General features: G+C 37.9%; 1 protein-coding gene across 2 annotated transcripts in view; it reads right to left on the bottom strand.

Annotated features, from left to right (window-relative positions):
- Positions 1-1299: 1299 nt before the first annotated feature.
- The window catches only part of LOC140945658 (uncharacterized), a 34902-nt gene continuing 19421 nt past the window's right edge, over positions 1300-16780 (bottom strand). The window contains exons 4-5 of one of the 2 annotated variants that reach the window (XM_073394688.1): positions 3872-4525; positions 1300-2829 (exon numbers count right to left, since the gene is read on the bottom strand). In XM_073394688.1, coding sequence (XP_073250789.1) covers positions 2423-2829; positions 3872-4525 — 1061 coding nt within the window. In that variant the 3' untranslated portion in view covers positions 1300-2422. Of the gene's footprint in view, positions 2995-3871; positions 4526-16780 lie in introns of both variants that reach the window. The other variant, XM_073394680.1, reaches the window with a different exon arrangement.

Here is a 16780-nt window from a genome sequence, read left to right as displayed (position 1 = left end):
AAAGTCTCAAGCAACTATGGCCTTCCTTGATATCTTTCAGGAACTGAATCTCGAATGGTAAGCCTGAGTAATTATTGTATTTGATGTTTGTTTTTGTTACATCTAATTTCATGAAGTCGAGCACAGTTTATGCGGAAAGTTTTTGCACGTTTGTTAAGATTTGAGTCAATGATCTGATCTAGTATCAGGTTTGATATAAGCTTACAGAACTTTAAAAGGCCTTCAGATTTTTTTTTTCACGGCAAATAGAAAAAAAACGTTCCGAAGAATATTTAGTTATAAATTTGGCTGTAGAAAGAAAACTTTGAGTGATTTTCTTGCTTCGAGGAGTTCATCTTTGAAAAAAAAAAACAAACACCGGGAGGCCGGCTGAAAGTAAAACAAAATAAACTTAAGCTTAAGCTTTAAGCTTAAAGACTCAGGATTTTTAGAGACACTTTAATACTTGTCTTCGTGAATGAAAATTGTTGTCTCTGTAAATGTTTTACCGAATTAGATTTCTTTTATTGATTGTTAGTAGTCTCTCTTGCAATTTTAATCGCTTGTCCGTGGTGTTTGTTTTCATCGTTCATGAACATCGCTTGCAGGAGTACTTAGAAATGTCGCGCGTATCAAACACTTTATAAGATTACACATCGTTATAACTGGAACCATTAAATAACAAAAAGTAATGATAATAAATTCGTTATTATGTTGAAGCGTATCTCCATTAAAGTTCATTCAAACACTCGACCACAATGACAGCTCGCACTAAAAATGAGAACCGGCTGGCCGTATGGGTGATTTTGGAAATTTTTTGAACGGTTTCGCTAAAAGCCCACGATTGATCGTCCTGGACATTGAAAAATTGTGAAATGCCGTATTCTGTCCGAGGTCTGTATGATAAAAAGTACTGTTTCACCTCAGATGTGATGTATAAAAAGTATAAAAGGTTGGTTTACACACCCTCAGATTTGTTGGCAAGGATTTGCAAAGTAAACCTGTCGAACGCAAAAAAATGCGGCCCGATTTGTTTTCCAAGAATTTGTTTTCGAGGCCTAATCTACTGTGATCAAGAGCCATTATGGCTCTTGAATGTGATAGAAGATGTTTGCTATTTTTTGGGTGTACATATATTTAGGCTATCAACTCGATGTAAGATGTATCACTCTAAAATAACTTATCCTTTCCCTCAAAAGTCACATGAATGTGCCCTTAAGTTAACTGATTTGTGGATTACAAGTTTATTGTTTGATTTAAAATATAAACTTATTAATGGGAGCTTCGCTTTTAGCCCTGGCTAAATCTATATATTACTGCTTCACTTTACCGTTATACTTGAACTGCATCGGTAAATGTAAAACTGTATGTAAACTGTATCTGTAAAACTGTATGTAAATGTTGGAATGAAGTGTCCTTAGTAAATCCACTAATACCGGCCAATTTGAGTTCTTCAAAACGGAATTCAAGAATGGAAACAGGCTTCTTCTCATAATATACTATATTCGGCTGTACCGGCTCAGGATTCATCTTAGATCCACTTTCAAAAAACTATGTCAGCCGCTTTACATTACTCTTTTTTGTCTGGCTCTAGCTTTGGTGAAATAGGTGCATCCACACCTTTATCATTCGAATTAACTCAGCTTTAGACATATTCATAAGTTCAGCATCAAACATATTCATATCTATATTATTAAGGTAGATGATTTGTCCAGTCATTAATATTATATAGCGGTATCTCCTTATATGTGTTTCGTTTTTGCCAAATAATTAGCTAAAATAGGCCGCATGAACAGTAGAACTCGCGCTGAGGTCCATTTTAACAAAATGCCTGGCAGCGGTAGTTGAAAACCCTCGCTGAGACCCATTTTAACGAAATGCCCCGCAGCGCTAGTTAGAGAGAAATTGGCCGGAGCAAATTGTAGATTTTTGGAATTGGCCAAATGAGGGCTCTCCAGGCGAGAAAATGTGTCATATGGGGGTTCTCCGGGGCATATACGCGAAAATCAATGAAATGGGCCGCAGCGGTTGGAAGGAAATGGGGCTGAGCGAGAGTAAAAAGTGGGTGTGAAAAATCGCCGGCACAACTACTATAGTTAGAATAAACCCTGGAAGCTTTTAGAGTTTCAAAAGAACTGGTAAACATACAACAATCATGGGAATCAGTGAAATTAATAGAAAAGAACACTAACACTAAATCCTTTACTTCTTCCATGACAGTAACTACGATTTCCTATCCTGCCTGTAGAACGTTATTCATTTCACCTTTTAAACAATGCATTGCCGTTACATACGCCCTATAAGCTTTAATTTGAAATTTCTCGTCTCGTGATGTTTAAAATGTATCTCTAAAAGTATTAGAGTTTCTTGGTAAATCAGTAATAAGCTACCTTAAATAAGACTTTCGACTCTTTTAAAATGTTACTTAGGAGGATATTTCTGGTTACGACGACTGGTTAGTTTTGAACGACAGCTCCTGCCTTGTATGAGTTCTTTTATGCTGTCGTAGAACTCCTGCCCGTGTGAAACACCTGCCACATTTGCGGCACTTAAAAGGTTTCTCTCCTGTATGAATTCTTTCATGCTCGTTCAGATGTCCTTTGTGACCAAAACACTTACTACAATACCGACACTTGAAGGGCTTCTCTCCTGTGTGAGTTTTTGCATGCTGGTTCAGAATTCCCTTGGTAAGGAACCTCTTGCCACAGTAGTTGCATGCAAAAGGTTTTTCATCCGTGTGAGTCCTTTCATGTGCACTAAGCCTACATTTTCCTGAAAAACGTTTGTTACAATGCTTGCACTGGAAAGCTTGTCTTTCTGCACGTTCTGTTTTGCTGCACTTCAGGTTTCCTTCATTTAACAAAAAAAAGTTGTCGTAGTGGTTAAATTCCATTGGGTTTTCTCCATGTTCTTCGTGCCTATTTATAGTTCCCATTTGACTTGTGCATATCTCGCCATCTTCACAGAGTACGAGTGTTTGCACAGATGAAGGTAATGCCACAACATTCTCAAGCACTGTCAAAGACAATTCAGAGAGTAATCGGCATTAAGCTCCTTTCGGTTGACACGCTGCAGGGATAAACGGGGGGTAAAAGGGGGGTTTTCTGCGCAGGTTGGTGACCGATCGCTCCATACAAGAATTTTAATTCCTTTGCAAGTCTGTTTGCAAGATGAAATATGTGCTTTATATGCTAAATTATAGAGATGTGATGGTGAATTTTGAACCTGGTGAATTCATGAGAAGACTATTTTTCAATCAGTGATACAGGCGGCTCGTAAGAAAAAATCCGAGTATTCCCAATAGGAGTCCAACCTATATTCACAAATAAATATAGCTAGATTGCAATTAAAACGAGGTACATCTCTGTGAAAGGTGTTAAGGTGGATCAATGCCATGTGGTGGTAAAATCACGAATGATAGACTGAAATGAGTCCAACGACAGGAAGTATAGGGCAAGAACGGAATGCCTGAAACAGACTAAGTTGAAGCAAAAAGGCTCTGCTGCGGAAAGACTTCAGTATACAGCAAATCAACTTGCAGCAAAATGACTTTGTAGCAAAACGACCGGCAAGCACTATAGCTGGCCACTTAAAGGAGTACTAGATAGTCACCGCCTTTTTGAGGGGGAAGGGGGGCGGTGGGGGTTAACTGGTGGTGGGGTGTACCAAAAACAGATATCGACATTCTATTCCTAGTCTCATTCTCCCTATTTGTATCTTGGGAAGAAATGCCGCCGTTCACTTGGGTTCACAGATGCATCGGTTTATGATTGTGGCCCCAGGAACTTGCATAAAGCGGGCGCGTTCCGGCTCACATGAGAGGGCCCTGATCTCCATTGATGATGGAGAAAGCACCAAAAAGGGTAAAAATAATAAAGCAAATTTAACTTACGTGACGTTTCTGTTATGTTTGTACATTCTCTTTCCATTTCTACTACAACCCTTTGAGGTTCGAACATGTCATTTGCACCTCTGGACTTGCCACGTTCACCTGTAAATTTGTTTGTTTGTAGATTCTCTGTTGAGGTAAAGCACTCATCATGTTGGTTTTCACTAAATGCCTCTTCGTCCATTTGGATATTTAAATAATGTGATAACTGGTGTGTTAATCGTTGGTGTTGCTTTAGCAGTCCTTTTCGGTTGAAACACTTATCACATTCATGGCACTTGAATGGTTTCTCTCCTGTGTGAATTCTTTTATGTTCATTCAAATGCCCCTTGTGACTGAAACGCTTGTAACAGTAACTGCATTCAAAGCGTTTTTCTCCCTTGTGATTTTTCTTGTGCTGGTTAAGCTGTCCTCGCAGGCTAAACTTCGTACCACACTGCTTACATTCAAAACAATTTTGTCCTGTGTGACAAAGCATGTTATGCTGTTCTTGGTCATCTATTTTCGCAAAACGCGTATTGCAACGGTTGCATATCAGTGGGTTTGCTTCATTTTGTCTGTATTCGCGTTCATTTTTCAGTAGACCTGCATGCAATTCCCTTGTTGCTGGGACTGTTTGATTGGTACTTCCGGGTAAAACAACTATGTCTTTGCAACCTACATGCAAATACAGAAATATGCATTAGTATACTTCAAAATATCTCATAAAATGTTTGACATGGCGTACAGGAAATGGACCAGAAAACGATTTAGAATTAGGATGAAAGATCATTACAAATGACCTCCTGCCACGAAATGAAACGCAGTCCCCTGTCACCCCCGTCATCCCGTGACGGATTGTAATCTATTTTAGGTTTTAGTGAACTATACTCAAATTTGACTTAAAATTCGCCTTATAATAAGGAGACAAAGGTCATAAATAAATGTTTTTCACACTAGAATTCAGGTTAAAATAGTTTTCATCTAGTCTGATTCTTTATTTTCGTTTGTCTTCGAAACCTAATTATTCCTTACTATGATTATTATCAGGATTAGGAGACCATGGAAATTAAGAATATTATTCATACTATGAACAATAAAGGGAGGGGCAACAGAGAAAGGCAACTGGCACACAAATTCATTTAATTTCGACTTTATAAGAGTAAAGGCTGCGTGATTACTAGAGGATTCAGAATCATCAAATCAGTTGCAACACACTCAATTTTTTGAAAAAGTTGTCCCTTGAAAAGTATAAACCATGAATGGTGAGACCTTACGGACTTGTGGGTATTATTAGAATTAAAAATTAAAAAACCTCAACAACAGCCTTCATTCTCACTAGTTCTTTGTGAAGATGCATTTCAACAAGGTTCAAGGGGCTTTCAATATTGTACATTTCTGAGCTTCCCTAGTATTTAGCAACTGTTCTATTGTTCCACCGTATGGTCTGGTACTTCTACAGAAAACATCCATTAACTATCAGTACAGCTTATGCAAAACTCTGCCAGCAGTATACTTACTAACACAAAAAAGGCAGCTCACATTTCACCAGTCTTACATGAACTTGGATGGCTCACTATCGAAGAGCTATTACGTTTACGAGATGTAACCATGATCTTTAAACGTCTCAATGGCCTTGCACCTTAAGTATTAAGCTTGTAAAACGCTCCTCAACGCGGCAGCACTAAAACACGGAATCCGGAATCCGTGAAAGATCGATTTGAAAAAAAAAATATCAGCAATGACAATAAAATAAATTATCAGATAGAAAAAAAGACATAAATGAATAAATTAGCTGAGTAGAGGAGACTGCTGTATCACTAGAGAAGTCGATTCCGGTGAAAAGACTCTTGATACCTCTTCTGGCAATGAATGCAAATTCTCATGGGACAGCAAAGCGAGGAGAAAAACGTCACTGACAAAAACTAGTTCCTTAAGAAAAAGGTAAGTTATGTGGAGACAGACTTCGTTAAAATCGACTGAGGCGTTGTTTGTATAACTGAAAGGCGTCGCCGTCAAGTTTTTCCTGAGTGTCTTTTCTGGGTTGTCTTCTACAGTGTTCAGTTTTATTTATCAAGACAACTTACTCAAGAGAACCATGGCATTGTGGAGTTCAAAGAGAAGTGAGAATTGTGCATGCATTTGCTTGATTCCGCAACTGATGACATCAAAATAATGCGCCATGGTTAATAAGCCTCTTCAATAAAAATATGGATGTCAACGTAAACTCAATTACCGGTACACTGTATTCCATCAGTATTCATCTTGGCGAAAAGGTTGAACTTATTGCTAAAACACCGGAACTGTGGTCATGTCAAGGCTCGGTCATGTGTTGAGTATTCAGTGAGGGGACAATCACGTGGTCTTATCTGAGGCCAACTACTACTATTCTTCACATTTAGCCACAAAGGTAGTATTTAACTGTATTATTCAGCCCATAAACCCGTGAATAAAAATTACTCGTAAAATTACTTTCATCGGCCTTGAAGTGCAATAACCCACACTACGGTAAACCTTATCAAGACACAATAAAAATAATATATTTAAGGGAACTGCCAAGAAAACTAAAACAAATTCTCTTTGGAACGATTAAATTATGCAATGTGAAATTCTTTAATTTTCTATCATTGATATTTGATTCCGTATTCCGTTTACGTTTCTGTTTCCTTTTCCGCTTCCGCTCCGTTTCCGTCTCCGGATTCCGTGTTTTAGTGCTGCCGTCCTCAACGTGCTTTAAGGATGATTTTTGGTTACGAAGTGCACTACTCAGATGCCCTGTCACGTTCAGACCTTGTTAGGTTAGGGCAAAGAGGGAAGCAGCTGTGTAAAAAACGTCTTAACAAAATTGTAGAAAATCCCCTTGATGTTTTGCACCCTCTCATACCATTCAACGAAGGACCCTCTAAGGACCTCAGGAACTGTAGATCATACCGTGTAAAGCCATGCAAGACCAAAAGGTGCCGTGATACCTTTATTAACAAATGCGCAAGTCTTTTTCAACAATTCATAGTTAGTCTAAGATTTTATATTTTTGTGGTTGTAGGATTCATATAGTTAGCGTGAAAGTATTTTTGTAATTATACATTATATATTGTACACCTTCGCAATTCAGTCCATACCGCTAGTAAGGTATTCAATAAACTATTGTATTCTATTCTAGACTCACTCGAATAGCAGTAGACAGAGCGATCAACTTAACCTTCTTCAGTGCAGCACCTCTGCCGCATACCCTGCGAGCAGAGGCTACATTTTCGCGGTATTAGCTGGCGTACGCCAGCTCGTACCGCGAAAACAGTGTAGCCTCTGCTTGCAGGGTACTGCCGCACCGAGCGTGTATTCCGTTTCAGGGCTTCTAAATCTTGGAACAGTCTCTACAGTGAAACTAGAAACTCTGACTCTGTTGATGCCAGGCTTGAAATAATCAGATGGCGGAAAAAAAACATTTTCATTTAGTTTGTTAATCTACTTTTTTCAATAGATAGCTTTTACAATATACTTTAACTATTTACTGTCTAGACAAGCCAATTGTTTCTTAAAGTTAGTAAAATCACTGGCACGCATCGAGTCTGGTAGTAAGTTCCATTGTTTATCGGCATGATAAGAAAAAGAATGAAGGCCATAAGTAGTAGTTTTAGGTACAGGCAGTGTCAAAATATAGTTGCCACGTAAATTATAACACGAAATACGTAAACTGAACATACCCTTCATGCAGATAGGAAACGTATGCCCATTCACACCAACTAAACATGTTTGATTAAACCAGGTTTAAAAATATGAAAAACAGACATGAAAAACTGGAGCACAGGTTTTTACACAGGATTCAAATGAAATTCAACATGTTTTGTAATTGCCCTAAATTTGCAATCGACTTAGTCAGTAAGCAGCTTTTATGAAGGGAATTATTTCAAACCATGTTTAACTAAACTGCTTTTAAACACGTTTAAGCTTTGGTGTGAATGGGGCTTTAGTCAGAAACAAACTTTTGTAGAGTAAAATTAGCATATTGTGTACACGTCTGTTATAGAGAAATACAGTTGACTTCATCCAATAAAATGTTATAGGTAGATACAAAGTCGTCTAATGTAAATCTAAGAATCCTTCTATTAAGAATTTTTAGTTTTTCGCATTTCGCGCCCCACAGAAATGCCATACTGATGAGTAATATTGAAAAAGCGGCAGGATGAAAACTTTGTACAGTTTTGCCAATGTCGTTTTGGTAATCATTTTTCTGAATCGCAACATGACGTTAAATTGATTACTGACCTTTCTGTAGACAGAAGATTTGTGGTTATCTAATTGAAGTTTGCGGTCAATGTTCAAAACCGAAAATGTCGATTGAGTCTTTAACAGGAAAGGAGAAAGTGTAATCGGTGTCTCCAATGACCAAGGCCTGATGTTTACTTTGCTTGTCAATCATCCCATTTCTATTATACCATTGATTTGCTGTTTCTACTTCCTTACATAACCATTCTACCAGTACCACTGGATCCCCGTGTGAGTAATAAATTTGATGATCATCCGCATACGCATTTAGTTTAGCCCGCTAAATAAAATAAAAAAGGTCATTTATGAATATACTAAATAACATGGGCCCTAGCACGCTTCCCTGAGGCAATCCTAGCATTACGTTCTCCCATGAAGAGAACGTGTCACCGATCTTGACCCTCTGTCGTCTATGTGACAGATAGTCTCTTAAAAGTGCTCAGCTTATGTTGGGAGCAGGTCAATTATGTGTTAATATGTTCCCGTGAAAGAGATGACGTCACAAATGTACATGAAATAAATCTTACATGTGAACTGCGGAAAATCTCTCAAATCTTTCACAGGAACATATGAACACATAATTGACCTGCTCCCAATATCAGTGGCTTCATAGCTTAGTTGACCGGTATCTCGAGGTCACGGGTTCAAATCCCGTTGAAGTCCCCAATTTCTTTCAGGCTTCTCTTACGCAATTGCGTAAATTGCGCTCACAACTGCGACGATCATTCTTCACTTGACTTCATTTTCCGCAGTTGACGTGTATGATTTATTTCATATACATTTGGAAGAGTTTATGATACTAGATATTGGCCCAGCAATCACAGCTGCTGAGTTTTGGTGGAAACATATCATGGCATATCATATCATACCATGTACTCACGTGGGAATACTGAAATAAAGTTGTTGTAGTTGACATTTGTATCGTTCATAATTATCATCAGTACGGTTTCTCGTGGAAATCTTCCAAAGCTAGTTTCGGTGTCTAATTGTCTTTCCCCATTCTTCAGTCACGTAAGGCACTTGTTTACCCCTGATGTGCGTTTGTTTGAGCGAAGCAGGTTCATAAATAATTTCCCGGTACAGCTGTTCAAATCATCCACGTCGTCAAATAAATCAATTATATGGAAAGGAGTCATCTGCATATCTCACAAAACATTTGTTGAGCTATTTTGAAAAAATAGTTCATATGTCAGTAGTGTGAGCGTATGTATCTTTGTGGCTTTGTATGTTCGGATGTTTGTTATAAGGTTGAAGGTACTATGAGTTGATGTTTAGGAACCAATGAGATCTTGGCATCTATTTAAACATAGGCACGTTAAACGTGCATGAGCTATTTTGAATGCTTCAGTGTAACTTTAATGTTCTTCTTTAATGTTCTTCAGTGTAACTTTAATTTTGCTTCGGTGTAACCTTACCAAGAGTGATGAATCTACCTCTTTCATCCTGAATGTAGATTGGGTTTTCATGCGAAATTGCGTATGATAAATGGTACATAAATGAAAACGCGAAACGCTCAGCTGAGTCGATCCTCAAGCTATATATTCACTTTCCTCTGTCTTTCCCTGTTACATCATGCAAGTTAAACAAATCGTTAAAGTGAAATAAATTTCTACTCTCCAAACGTTGATTAGAAGGAAAACTCTAAGGTTTCCTCGGAGTTTCTTAAGCCAAAATGTGACTCATCGAATACTGAATAGTTACGAAATACCAGGATTTTTATCATTGTGGTAGATGGTTGCATCATCATAATTCACGAGGTTTTCACGTGCGATTCTACTCAGTGAAACAGTCTTTAACTCCGACAACTTATTTCTTCATGTTTTAAAAGCTATTGCTTCTTAAAAGACAAGAGCCTTTTTTAAGGCATTGGTGACAAAACGAAACAGGTGTTCATACGTCCAAGTTACTATTTATCATTGTGAAAAGCCAATCTGCATGAGATGTAAAGTCACATAGCTGGCACGTGAAAGTGTTGGACTTTGCCCCCTTTCGTCGTTCGTACGTGAGGGAATTCGAGTTATCATTCAGTAAACTAGTAAACAGATTTATAAAAATAACTCACGCACACAATTTGCACATGAAGATGTTGGTCTTTGGCCCTTTTACAATTCGTACGTAAAAAAGGGCAAATTGTTTTACTACAAAATTTTCTCAAACGATTTTAAGAAATCACCTCGGCTTCATTATAACATCTGGAATTAAATTATGTTTCATGCAACGTCAAGGTTGATAACCTAACATTTATTAACATTTGTGAAACAGTCTTTAACTCCGACAACTTATTTCGTCATGTTTTAAAAGCCATTGCTTCTTAAAAGACAAGAGCCTTTTTTCAGGCATTGGTTACTAAACGAAACGGGTCTTCATACGTCCAAGTTACTATTTATCATTGTGGAAAGCCAATCTGAATGAGATGTACAGTCACACAGCTGGCACGTGAAAGTGTTGGACTTTGCCCCCTTTCGTCGTTCGTACGTGAGGGAATTCGAGTTATCACACAGTAATCTAGTAAACAGAATTATAAAAATAACTCACGCACGCAATTTGCATGTGAAGATGTTGGTCTTTGGCCCTTTCACAATTCGTACGTAAAAAAGAGGCAAATTGTTTTACTACAAAATTTTCTCAAACGATTTTAAGAAATCACCTCGGCTTTATTACAACATCTGCAATTAAATTATGTTTCATGCAACGTCAAGATTGATAGCCTAACATTTATTAACTTCCAAGAAAATTATCAAACTGCTGAAATATATTTCTACTTATATCATGTTGCTCCACTCAATATAACGGTATCTAATTATTGTGTCAACTAGCTTCTTCCAATTTTATTCCCTAACGCTACTGTTTCTACTTAAGTTACGCATCTTTACTAAATAGAACGAAAAAGATCGGTTGAACTTTGTAAGCGAGAGAATAATATTTTTAAAGCTTGTTAACAGGATTAACATTACTCGATACAGCTTTCAAAAAATAAGCTGCCTTTTAAACTTCTAAAACCACATTTTATAGGGCGCATACTTTCGAATTAAAGTCTATATCTAAATATCAATTATTGCTCCATTGGAAGAGATTTGAAGTTATATGATCTTTTATACTCTACCCAGTTGTAGCAGGTGAAACAGAACTCATACTGTCGTGCGTTGTACCGATAGCCGAATTAGGTCAGAAATGCCTCGAAGCAGCAGCCACACTTAAATATGAACCCTTAAACAGCTGCATCACTGTTCACAGCGTTTGAATCATGAATATATTTTATGTAATGCTTTCAAACACCTGTACCCGTAATAAAAGACGAAAAAATTGTGAAGGATCAAGATGGCGGTCTCAAAGTGCCCTTGTTCGACCTTTACCAATGCCATGTTTAAATAGATGCCAAGATCTCTTTGGTTCCTAAGCATCAACTCATAGTACCTTCAACCTTATTGGCTCTTGCAACAAACATCCCAACATACAAAGCCACAAAGATACAAAGCCACAAAGATACATACGCTCACACCACTGACATATGAGCTATTTTTTCAAAATAGCTCAAAAATGACGTTGCTACGGGTCGAACAAGGGCACTTTGAGACCGCTACCTTGACTCTTCACAATTTTTTCGTCTTTTATTACGGGTACAGGTGTCTAGAAGCATTACATTAAATACCTTCATGATTCAAACGCTGTGTACAGCGATGAAGCTGTTTAAGGGTTCATTTTTAGTGTAATGCTGCTTCAAGACATTTCTGACCGAATTCGGCTATCGCGAACAGTACAACGCACGTATTTATGAGTTCTGTTTCACCTGCTTCAAGGTAGAGTATAAAAGATCATATATTTTCAAAGCTCTTCCAGTGAAACAATAATTGAATGTAAATGAATGCGGCCTAAAATTGTGGTTTTAGATGATTGAAAGGCAGCTTATTTTTTTGGAAGTTGTACCGAGTATTGTTAATCCTGTAAACAAGCTTTATTCTTTCGCTTACAAAGTTCAACAGACCTTTTTCGTTCCGGCAATTAATTAAAACATGAATAAGTGAACGACATGATACATCCTTCCTGCTTACTAAGTATTATAGTTATTGAAACGTATTTTATTTAGTAAACATGCGTAACTTAAGCCTGGTTTCCATATGATCGCTACGATCGCTGTGATCGCTGCGATCGCTGAGAAAAAAAAGTTTAGCGATCACAGCGATCATAAGGAAACCACTTTCGAGCGATCGCAGCGACAACGATCGCTGAGATATAAAAAGTTCTATCTCAGTGATCGTTGTCGCTGCGATCGCCGGAAAGTGGTTTCCATATGATCGCTATGATCGCTGCGATCGCTGAACTTTTTTTTTTCTCAGCGATCACAGCGAGCGATCGTAGCGATCATATGGAAACCAGGCTTTAAGTAGAAGCAGTTGTGTTAGGGAATAAAATTGGAAGAAGCTTGTTGACACTACTTAGATATTGTTTTACTGAGTGGAATAACATGATATGAGTAGAAAAATATGTCGGCAGTTTGATAATTTTCTTGGAAGGAAATGAACGTTAGGCTATCAACCTTAACGTTGCTGTAGCGTAATTTAACTGCAGATACATGTATTGAAAAGCCGAGGTGATTTTTTTAAAATCCTTTTAGGAAAACAATTTGAGTTGTTTTAGGTACGAATTGGACGAGGAACAAAGTCCAACATCTTCACGTGCAAATTGTGCGCATGAGTTATTTTTATAATTCTATTTACCGAATTACTGTGTGATAACTCGAATTCCCTCACGTACGAACCACGAAAGGGGCAAAGTCCGACACTTTCACGTGCAAACTGTGTGATTCTACAACTCACGCTGCCTTTTCACAGTAATAATAGTAACTTGAACATATGAAAACATCTTTAGTTTTGTAACTAGTGCCTAAGCAAAGGCTCTTTTCTTTCAAGAAACAAAAACTCATAACACTCTAAGAATTAAGTGGTCAGAGTTAAAGACTGTTTCATTAAAGTAGAATCGCGCGTGATAACCTCGTGAATAGTGGTGATGCAACCATCTTCAAGAATGATGAAAATCTTAGCTATTCGGTATTCGACGACCTTCATTATTTTAAGAAACCATGAAGAAACCTTGAAACCTTCGAGTCTTCCCTCAAAGTAACGTTTGGTGAGTTGATATTCATAGTACTTTAACAAATTGTTTCTTTTGCACCAGATGTCTGAAGGAAAGACAAAGAAAAGTGAATTTATCAGATCGAATCAGCTATGCACTGCGGTTCTCGTTAATGTACAGCAATACCCAATTTCGCACAAAACATAGCCTTATAAATTAAGGATTAAGACAGTAAATTGCCGATACTGTTACACTGAAGCATTCAAAATGGCTCATGCACGTTAAATGTGCCTATGTTTGATTAAAGGTTTTCAGACTTCGAACACAAATTTTACGAGAACGCGATCTCGGTGCTGATAATCTTAAAACAGCAAAATCCAGGAAATGATCACTTATAAGTGTATGTACTACATCTGTCATTAGAGTAGCTCTCTTGCTATTACTCATAATTAAGTCGCGAGGTGTTTCCGATGTTTTTGTTTTTTAAGTGGCCTCCCCCGCATAAAAGACAGTAGGTCACAGTACTTGTTAATGTGGATACTGCATCAAACAGCAAGGGCAGTTCGTTCGTCCATACAGGCATTGGAAAAGAAGGAGGTCTGTAAATGCCGACTACAGTGATCCAGTTTTTCCCTTGCTTGACCTTAGGAGACCCACGAAATAAAATGAAAGCAAATTCACACGTAATACGAAAGTAGTAATTCAAGGCAATGTGCTCGATAGTAATCAGGTGTATTTGGCTTATCTTGCCTATTCTGAGGCTGCGTAAAACGCGAAATTACTTTTACACCAAAACAAGGCTCTGCCTCGAAGAACAACGAGGAACCTCTCAAACGGCAGGTAAACAAGCCTCCGGCTTGTGTATATTTGTACTTTTCAATATGAGACTTCCATCGGCCCCTGGGTGGGTGGACCGGTGAGGGTGGGAACTCTGCAGAGACTCTACTCCAGTGGCCTATCTCCCAATTTTTTCCCTGTTTTTATATTCAGTTTTGTAAATTGTTACAGCAACTGTTCGAAAATCGCTTTTCAGCTTGCACAGATATACAATTACCTGGTTTGGAATGTTACTTTTGAGGTAACTGCCACATAGACTATTAGTATATACACACTCAGTGATCTTGGTAATTCAAGCAATCTGATTGGTTAGCTAACTCGGACTATGACGTTATATTCACCGCGCTAGGCGGTGAATATAAAGCCGAACAAAATCGCTGTCGTGAACTGGGTGTTTTGCAAAGTTTCATAGTATAGCCTTTTTGAAAATACACAAATATCCAAGTGCTGATGACTTTGAAGGCAAGAAAAGACTTCATGGTGTATAAACAGCGTGATCTATTGTGAAGTGGTTTACTGTAGCTGACTTTTTGTACGCTCGAAGCTGTTTACCACTTCAGAGGAAAACGAGGCCGCTTTGTCACTGTTTTGATTTCGGGATTTTCTTGCAAGACCAATTTTGCCTATAAATAGAAGTTAATTTATGGAGAAAAGAGGAAGGCAAATATTTTCGAAAATTGTACGTGCCAGCAAGTTAAAACAAAGCAAAGAACATTGGAGATAAACAACGCTCACCTTGATCGTAGCCGCTGTTGACAGCATTTGCAAGAAGCGACAAAGCAAACTTCAGTCATTCACGGTGAGTTGACAGAAACAAATAAAGCTTTACTTTTCTTCTCAGAATTGGGTAGTAATATACATTTTCGGCGTTTTCTTATAAACCGTTGATGCTAAAGCTTACAAAACTCGATACAAAAAGATTAAAACTATCATTTGCCATTTTTGAAGATACTGTAAAGATCTAACTTTTGCGCATCCACTGTTTAAGGCTTCGTGTTCACGCTATTCACCCGTCAATCAAACTGACCGTTTTTTAATGGTTTCCTTTCTGATTCTGATTATTCAACAATATTAAATTCGCCTTCGGCGAATAATCGTTAAATATGAGGTGGGATTAAGGGGGGAGTCTGGTTAAAATTTGGGGGACATGATGTTGATGTGGGAAGGAAATATATGAGGGTAGAATAGGTATACACATAATCCAGTGAGTTAGTCCGCTAATGGTATCAGAGGCACAATGTTGTGGTGGTGGACTATCCGGTAATAGTCGACTAATTATCCACTTCATATTTCAATTTTTTTTAAAAAAAGCCCAATCCAACATTTCCCCTTTTTCTCCAAATTTCAAACATCCCCCCCCTAAGTTTTACACATTAAAAACATTCCAAAAACCATCCAAAAATCCACAAATGATTATTGAACTGAGGACTGTAACTTAATTGAGTCATTTTTTGATTGAATGAAATCTTGGCTAGATATTTAAGAAAAAGGGTGGAAATCAACAACAAATAATACTGTATTGCACCCTTAAGAGTTATTTGCTCTGTCGTGAAGTTAGGCAGGTTTTCCGACCATAGGCTTTTGAATTGCTTGACTCTAGTAAAGTATACAACAGGTCTTACATAAACCATCAGCCCTTCACCCCCGGCCTTTCTGTCGCTGCGACAAAGACGGAATCCTTCGACATGGAACATACTATTGGGAAAGCTAGCGTCGATTTTAGTTTCAGAGATTTTATGGTCGATTGACAGCTGTCAAGAAAGGGTAACCGCTGACCAGTGTCACGTGACTGTACCTCGGGCTTGGATTTACAACTTGTTGAAATGACCTGTTTTTAAATTATCCGCTGACCAGTTATAGTCCAGCCATATGGTGCTAAAAATAGCTGAATTGTGCACTTTGGGGTAAAAGCTTTAAACTCGGCACAGTGATAGTACAAGTTGCAGCGACTATTTTAGCTATGGACCACACTCAAATATGTGCGGGGGAGGAACATTGTGCTCTAGGGGGGAGGGGTCATGGCTTTTTTGTTTTGGTCCAGAAAAGACTCAAAGAAGGGAGAAAAGCGGCATGAAAAACTTTGAAATTCCCATTTTCTTAACAGTAGCACAAGATAAACCTTACAAAATACCTGTTACCTACTTTTTGAACAAGAGTGGAATGATTTTTGTCAGAAGGAAAAGCCAGGTAGAGACAAGTTAAGTAATGAAAGGCGAAATTAATTTTGAGTTAAAAGCAGACAATATTATTATACATGCACCCTTGACACTCGAAAACACCTTACTAATATTTTTGAGATACTTCCTGATGGAACAAACAAGACTACATATATACGGAAGAAAGAAAAGGCCAGGTTACTCAGGGAAATTCAACATGGCGGACAGGAATGGCTGGTCTTTTTGCTCGCGTGTGAGACTATGCCGTTTTTCACCCTCGGAAGATAAGATGTTCCATTTTTATACTTTGATAAAAGTGAATTGCAGTTTAAAGGAATTTAATTGATAAGCCATCCTACTACAAAAATAAAACATGAGACACTTACAGAGACCTTCAGAGTGGGGTCGAGTAGGTCCTATTAGAGAGATTAAGATTCACGTTTACGCCAGACGGCAAACGTTAGATTCAAGTTAAGAATTTCTCAGAATAGAAACTAAGCAGGTAAAAACTGCCCAAAACAATTCTTATGTTTAAAACGGGCGTGAAAGTACATATTTTTTAGTTAAAGTAATAAACATTTAACGACAATTAAGGAAAAAACCTGGT

This window comes from Porites lutea, chromosome 1 (assembly GCF_958299795.1).
Source record: "Porites lutea chromosome 1, jaPorLute2.1, whole genome shotgun sequence".
NCBI lineage: Eukaryota > Metazoa > Cnidaria > Anthozoa > Scleractinia > Poritidae > Porites > Porites lutea.
This window is presented reverse-complemented; position numbering and strand designations above follow the sequence as displayed.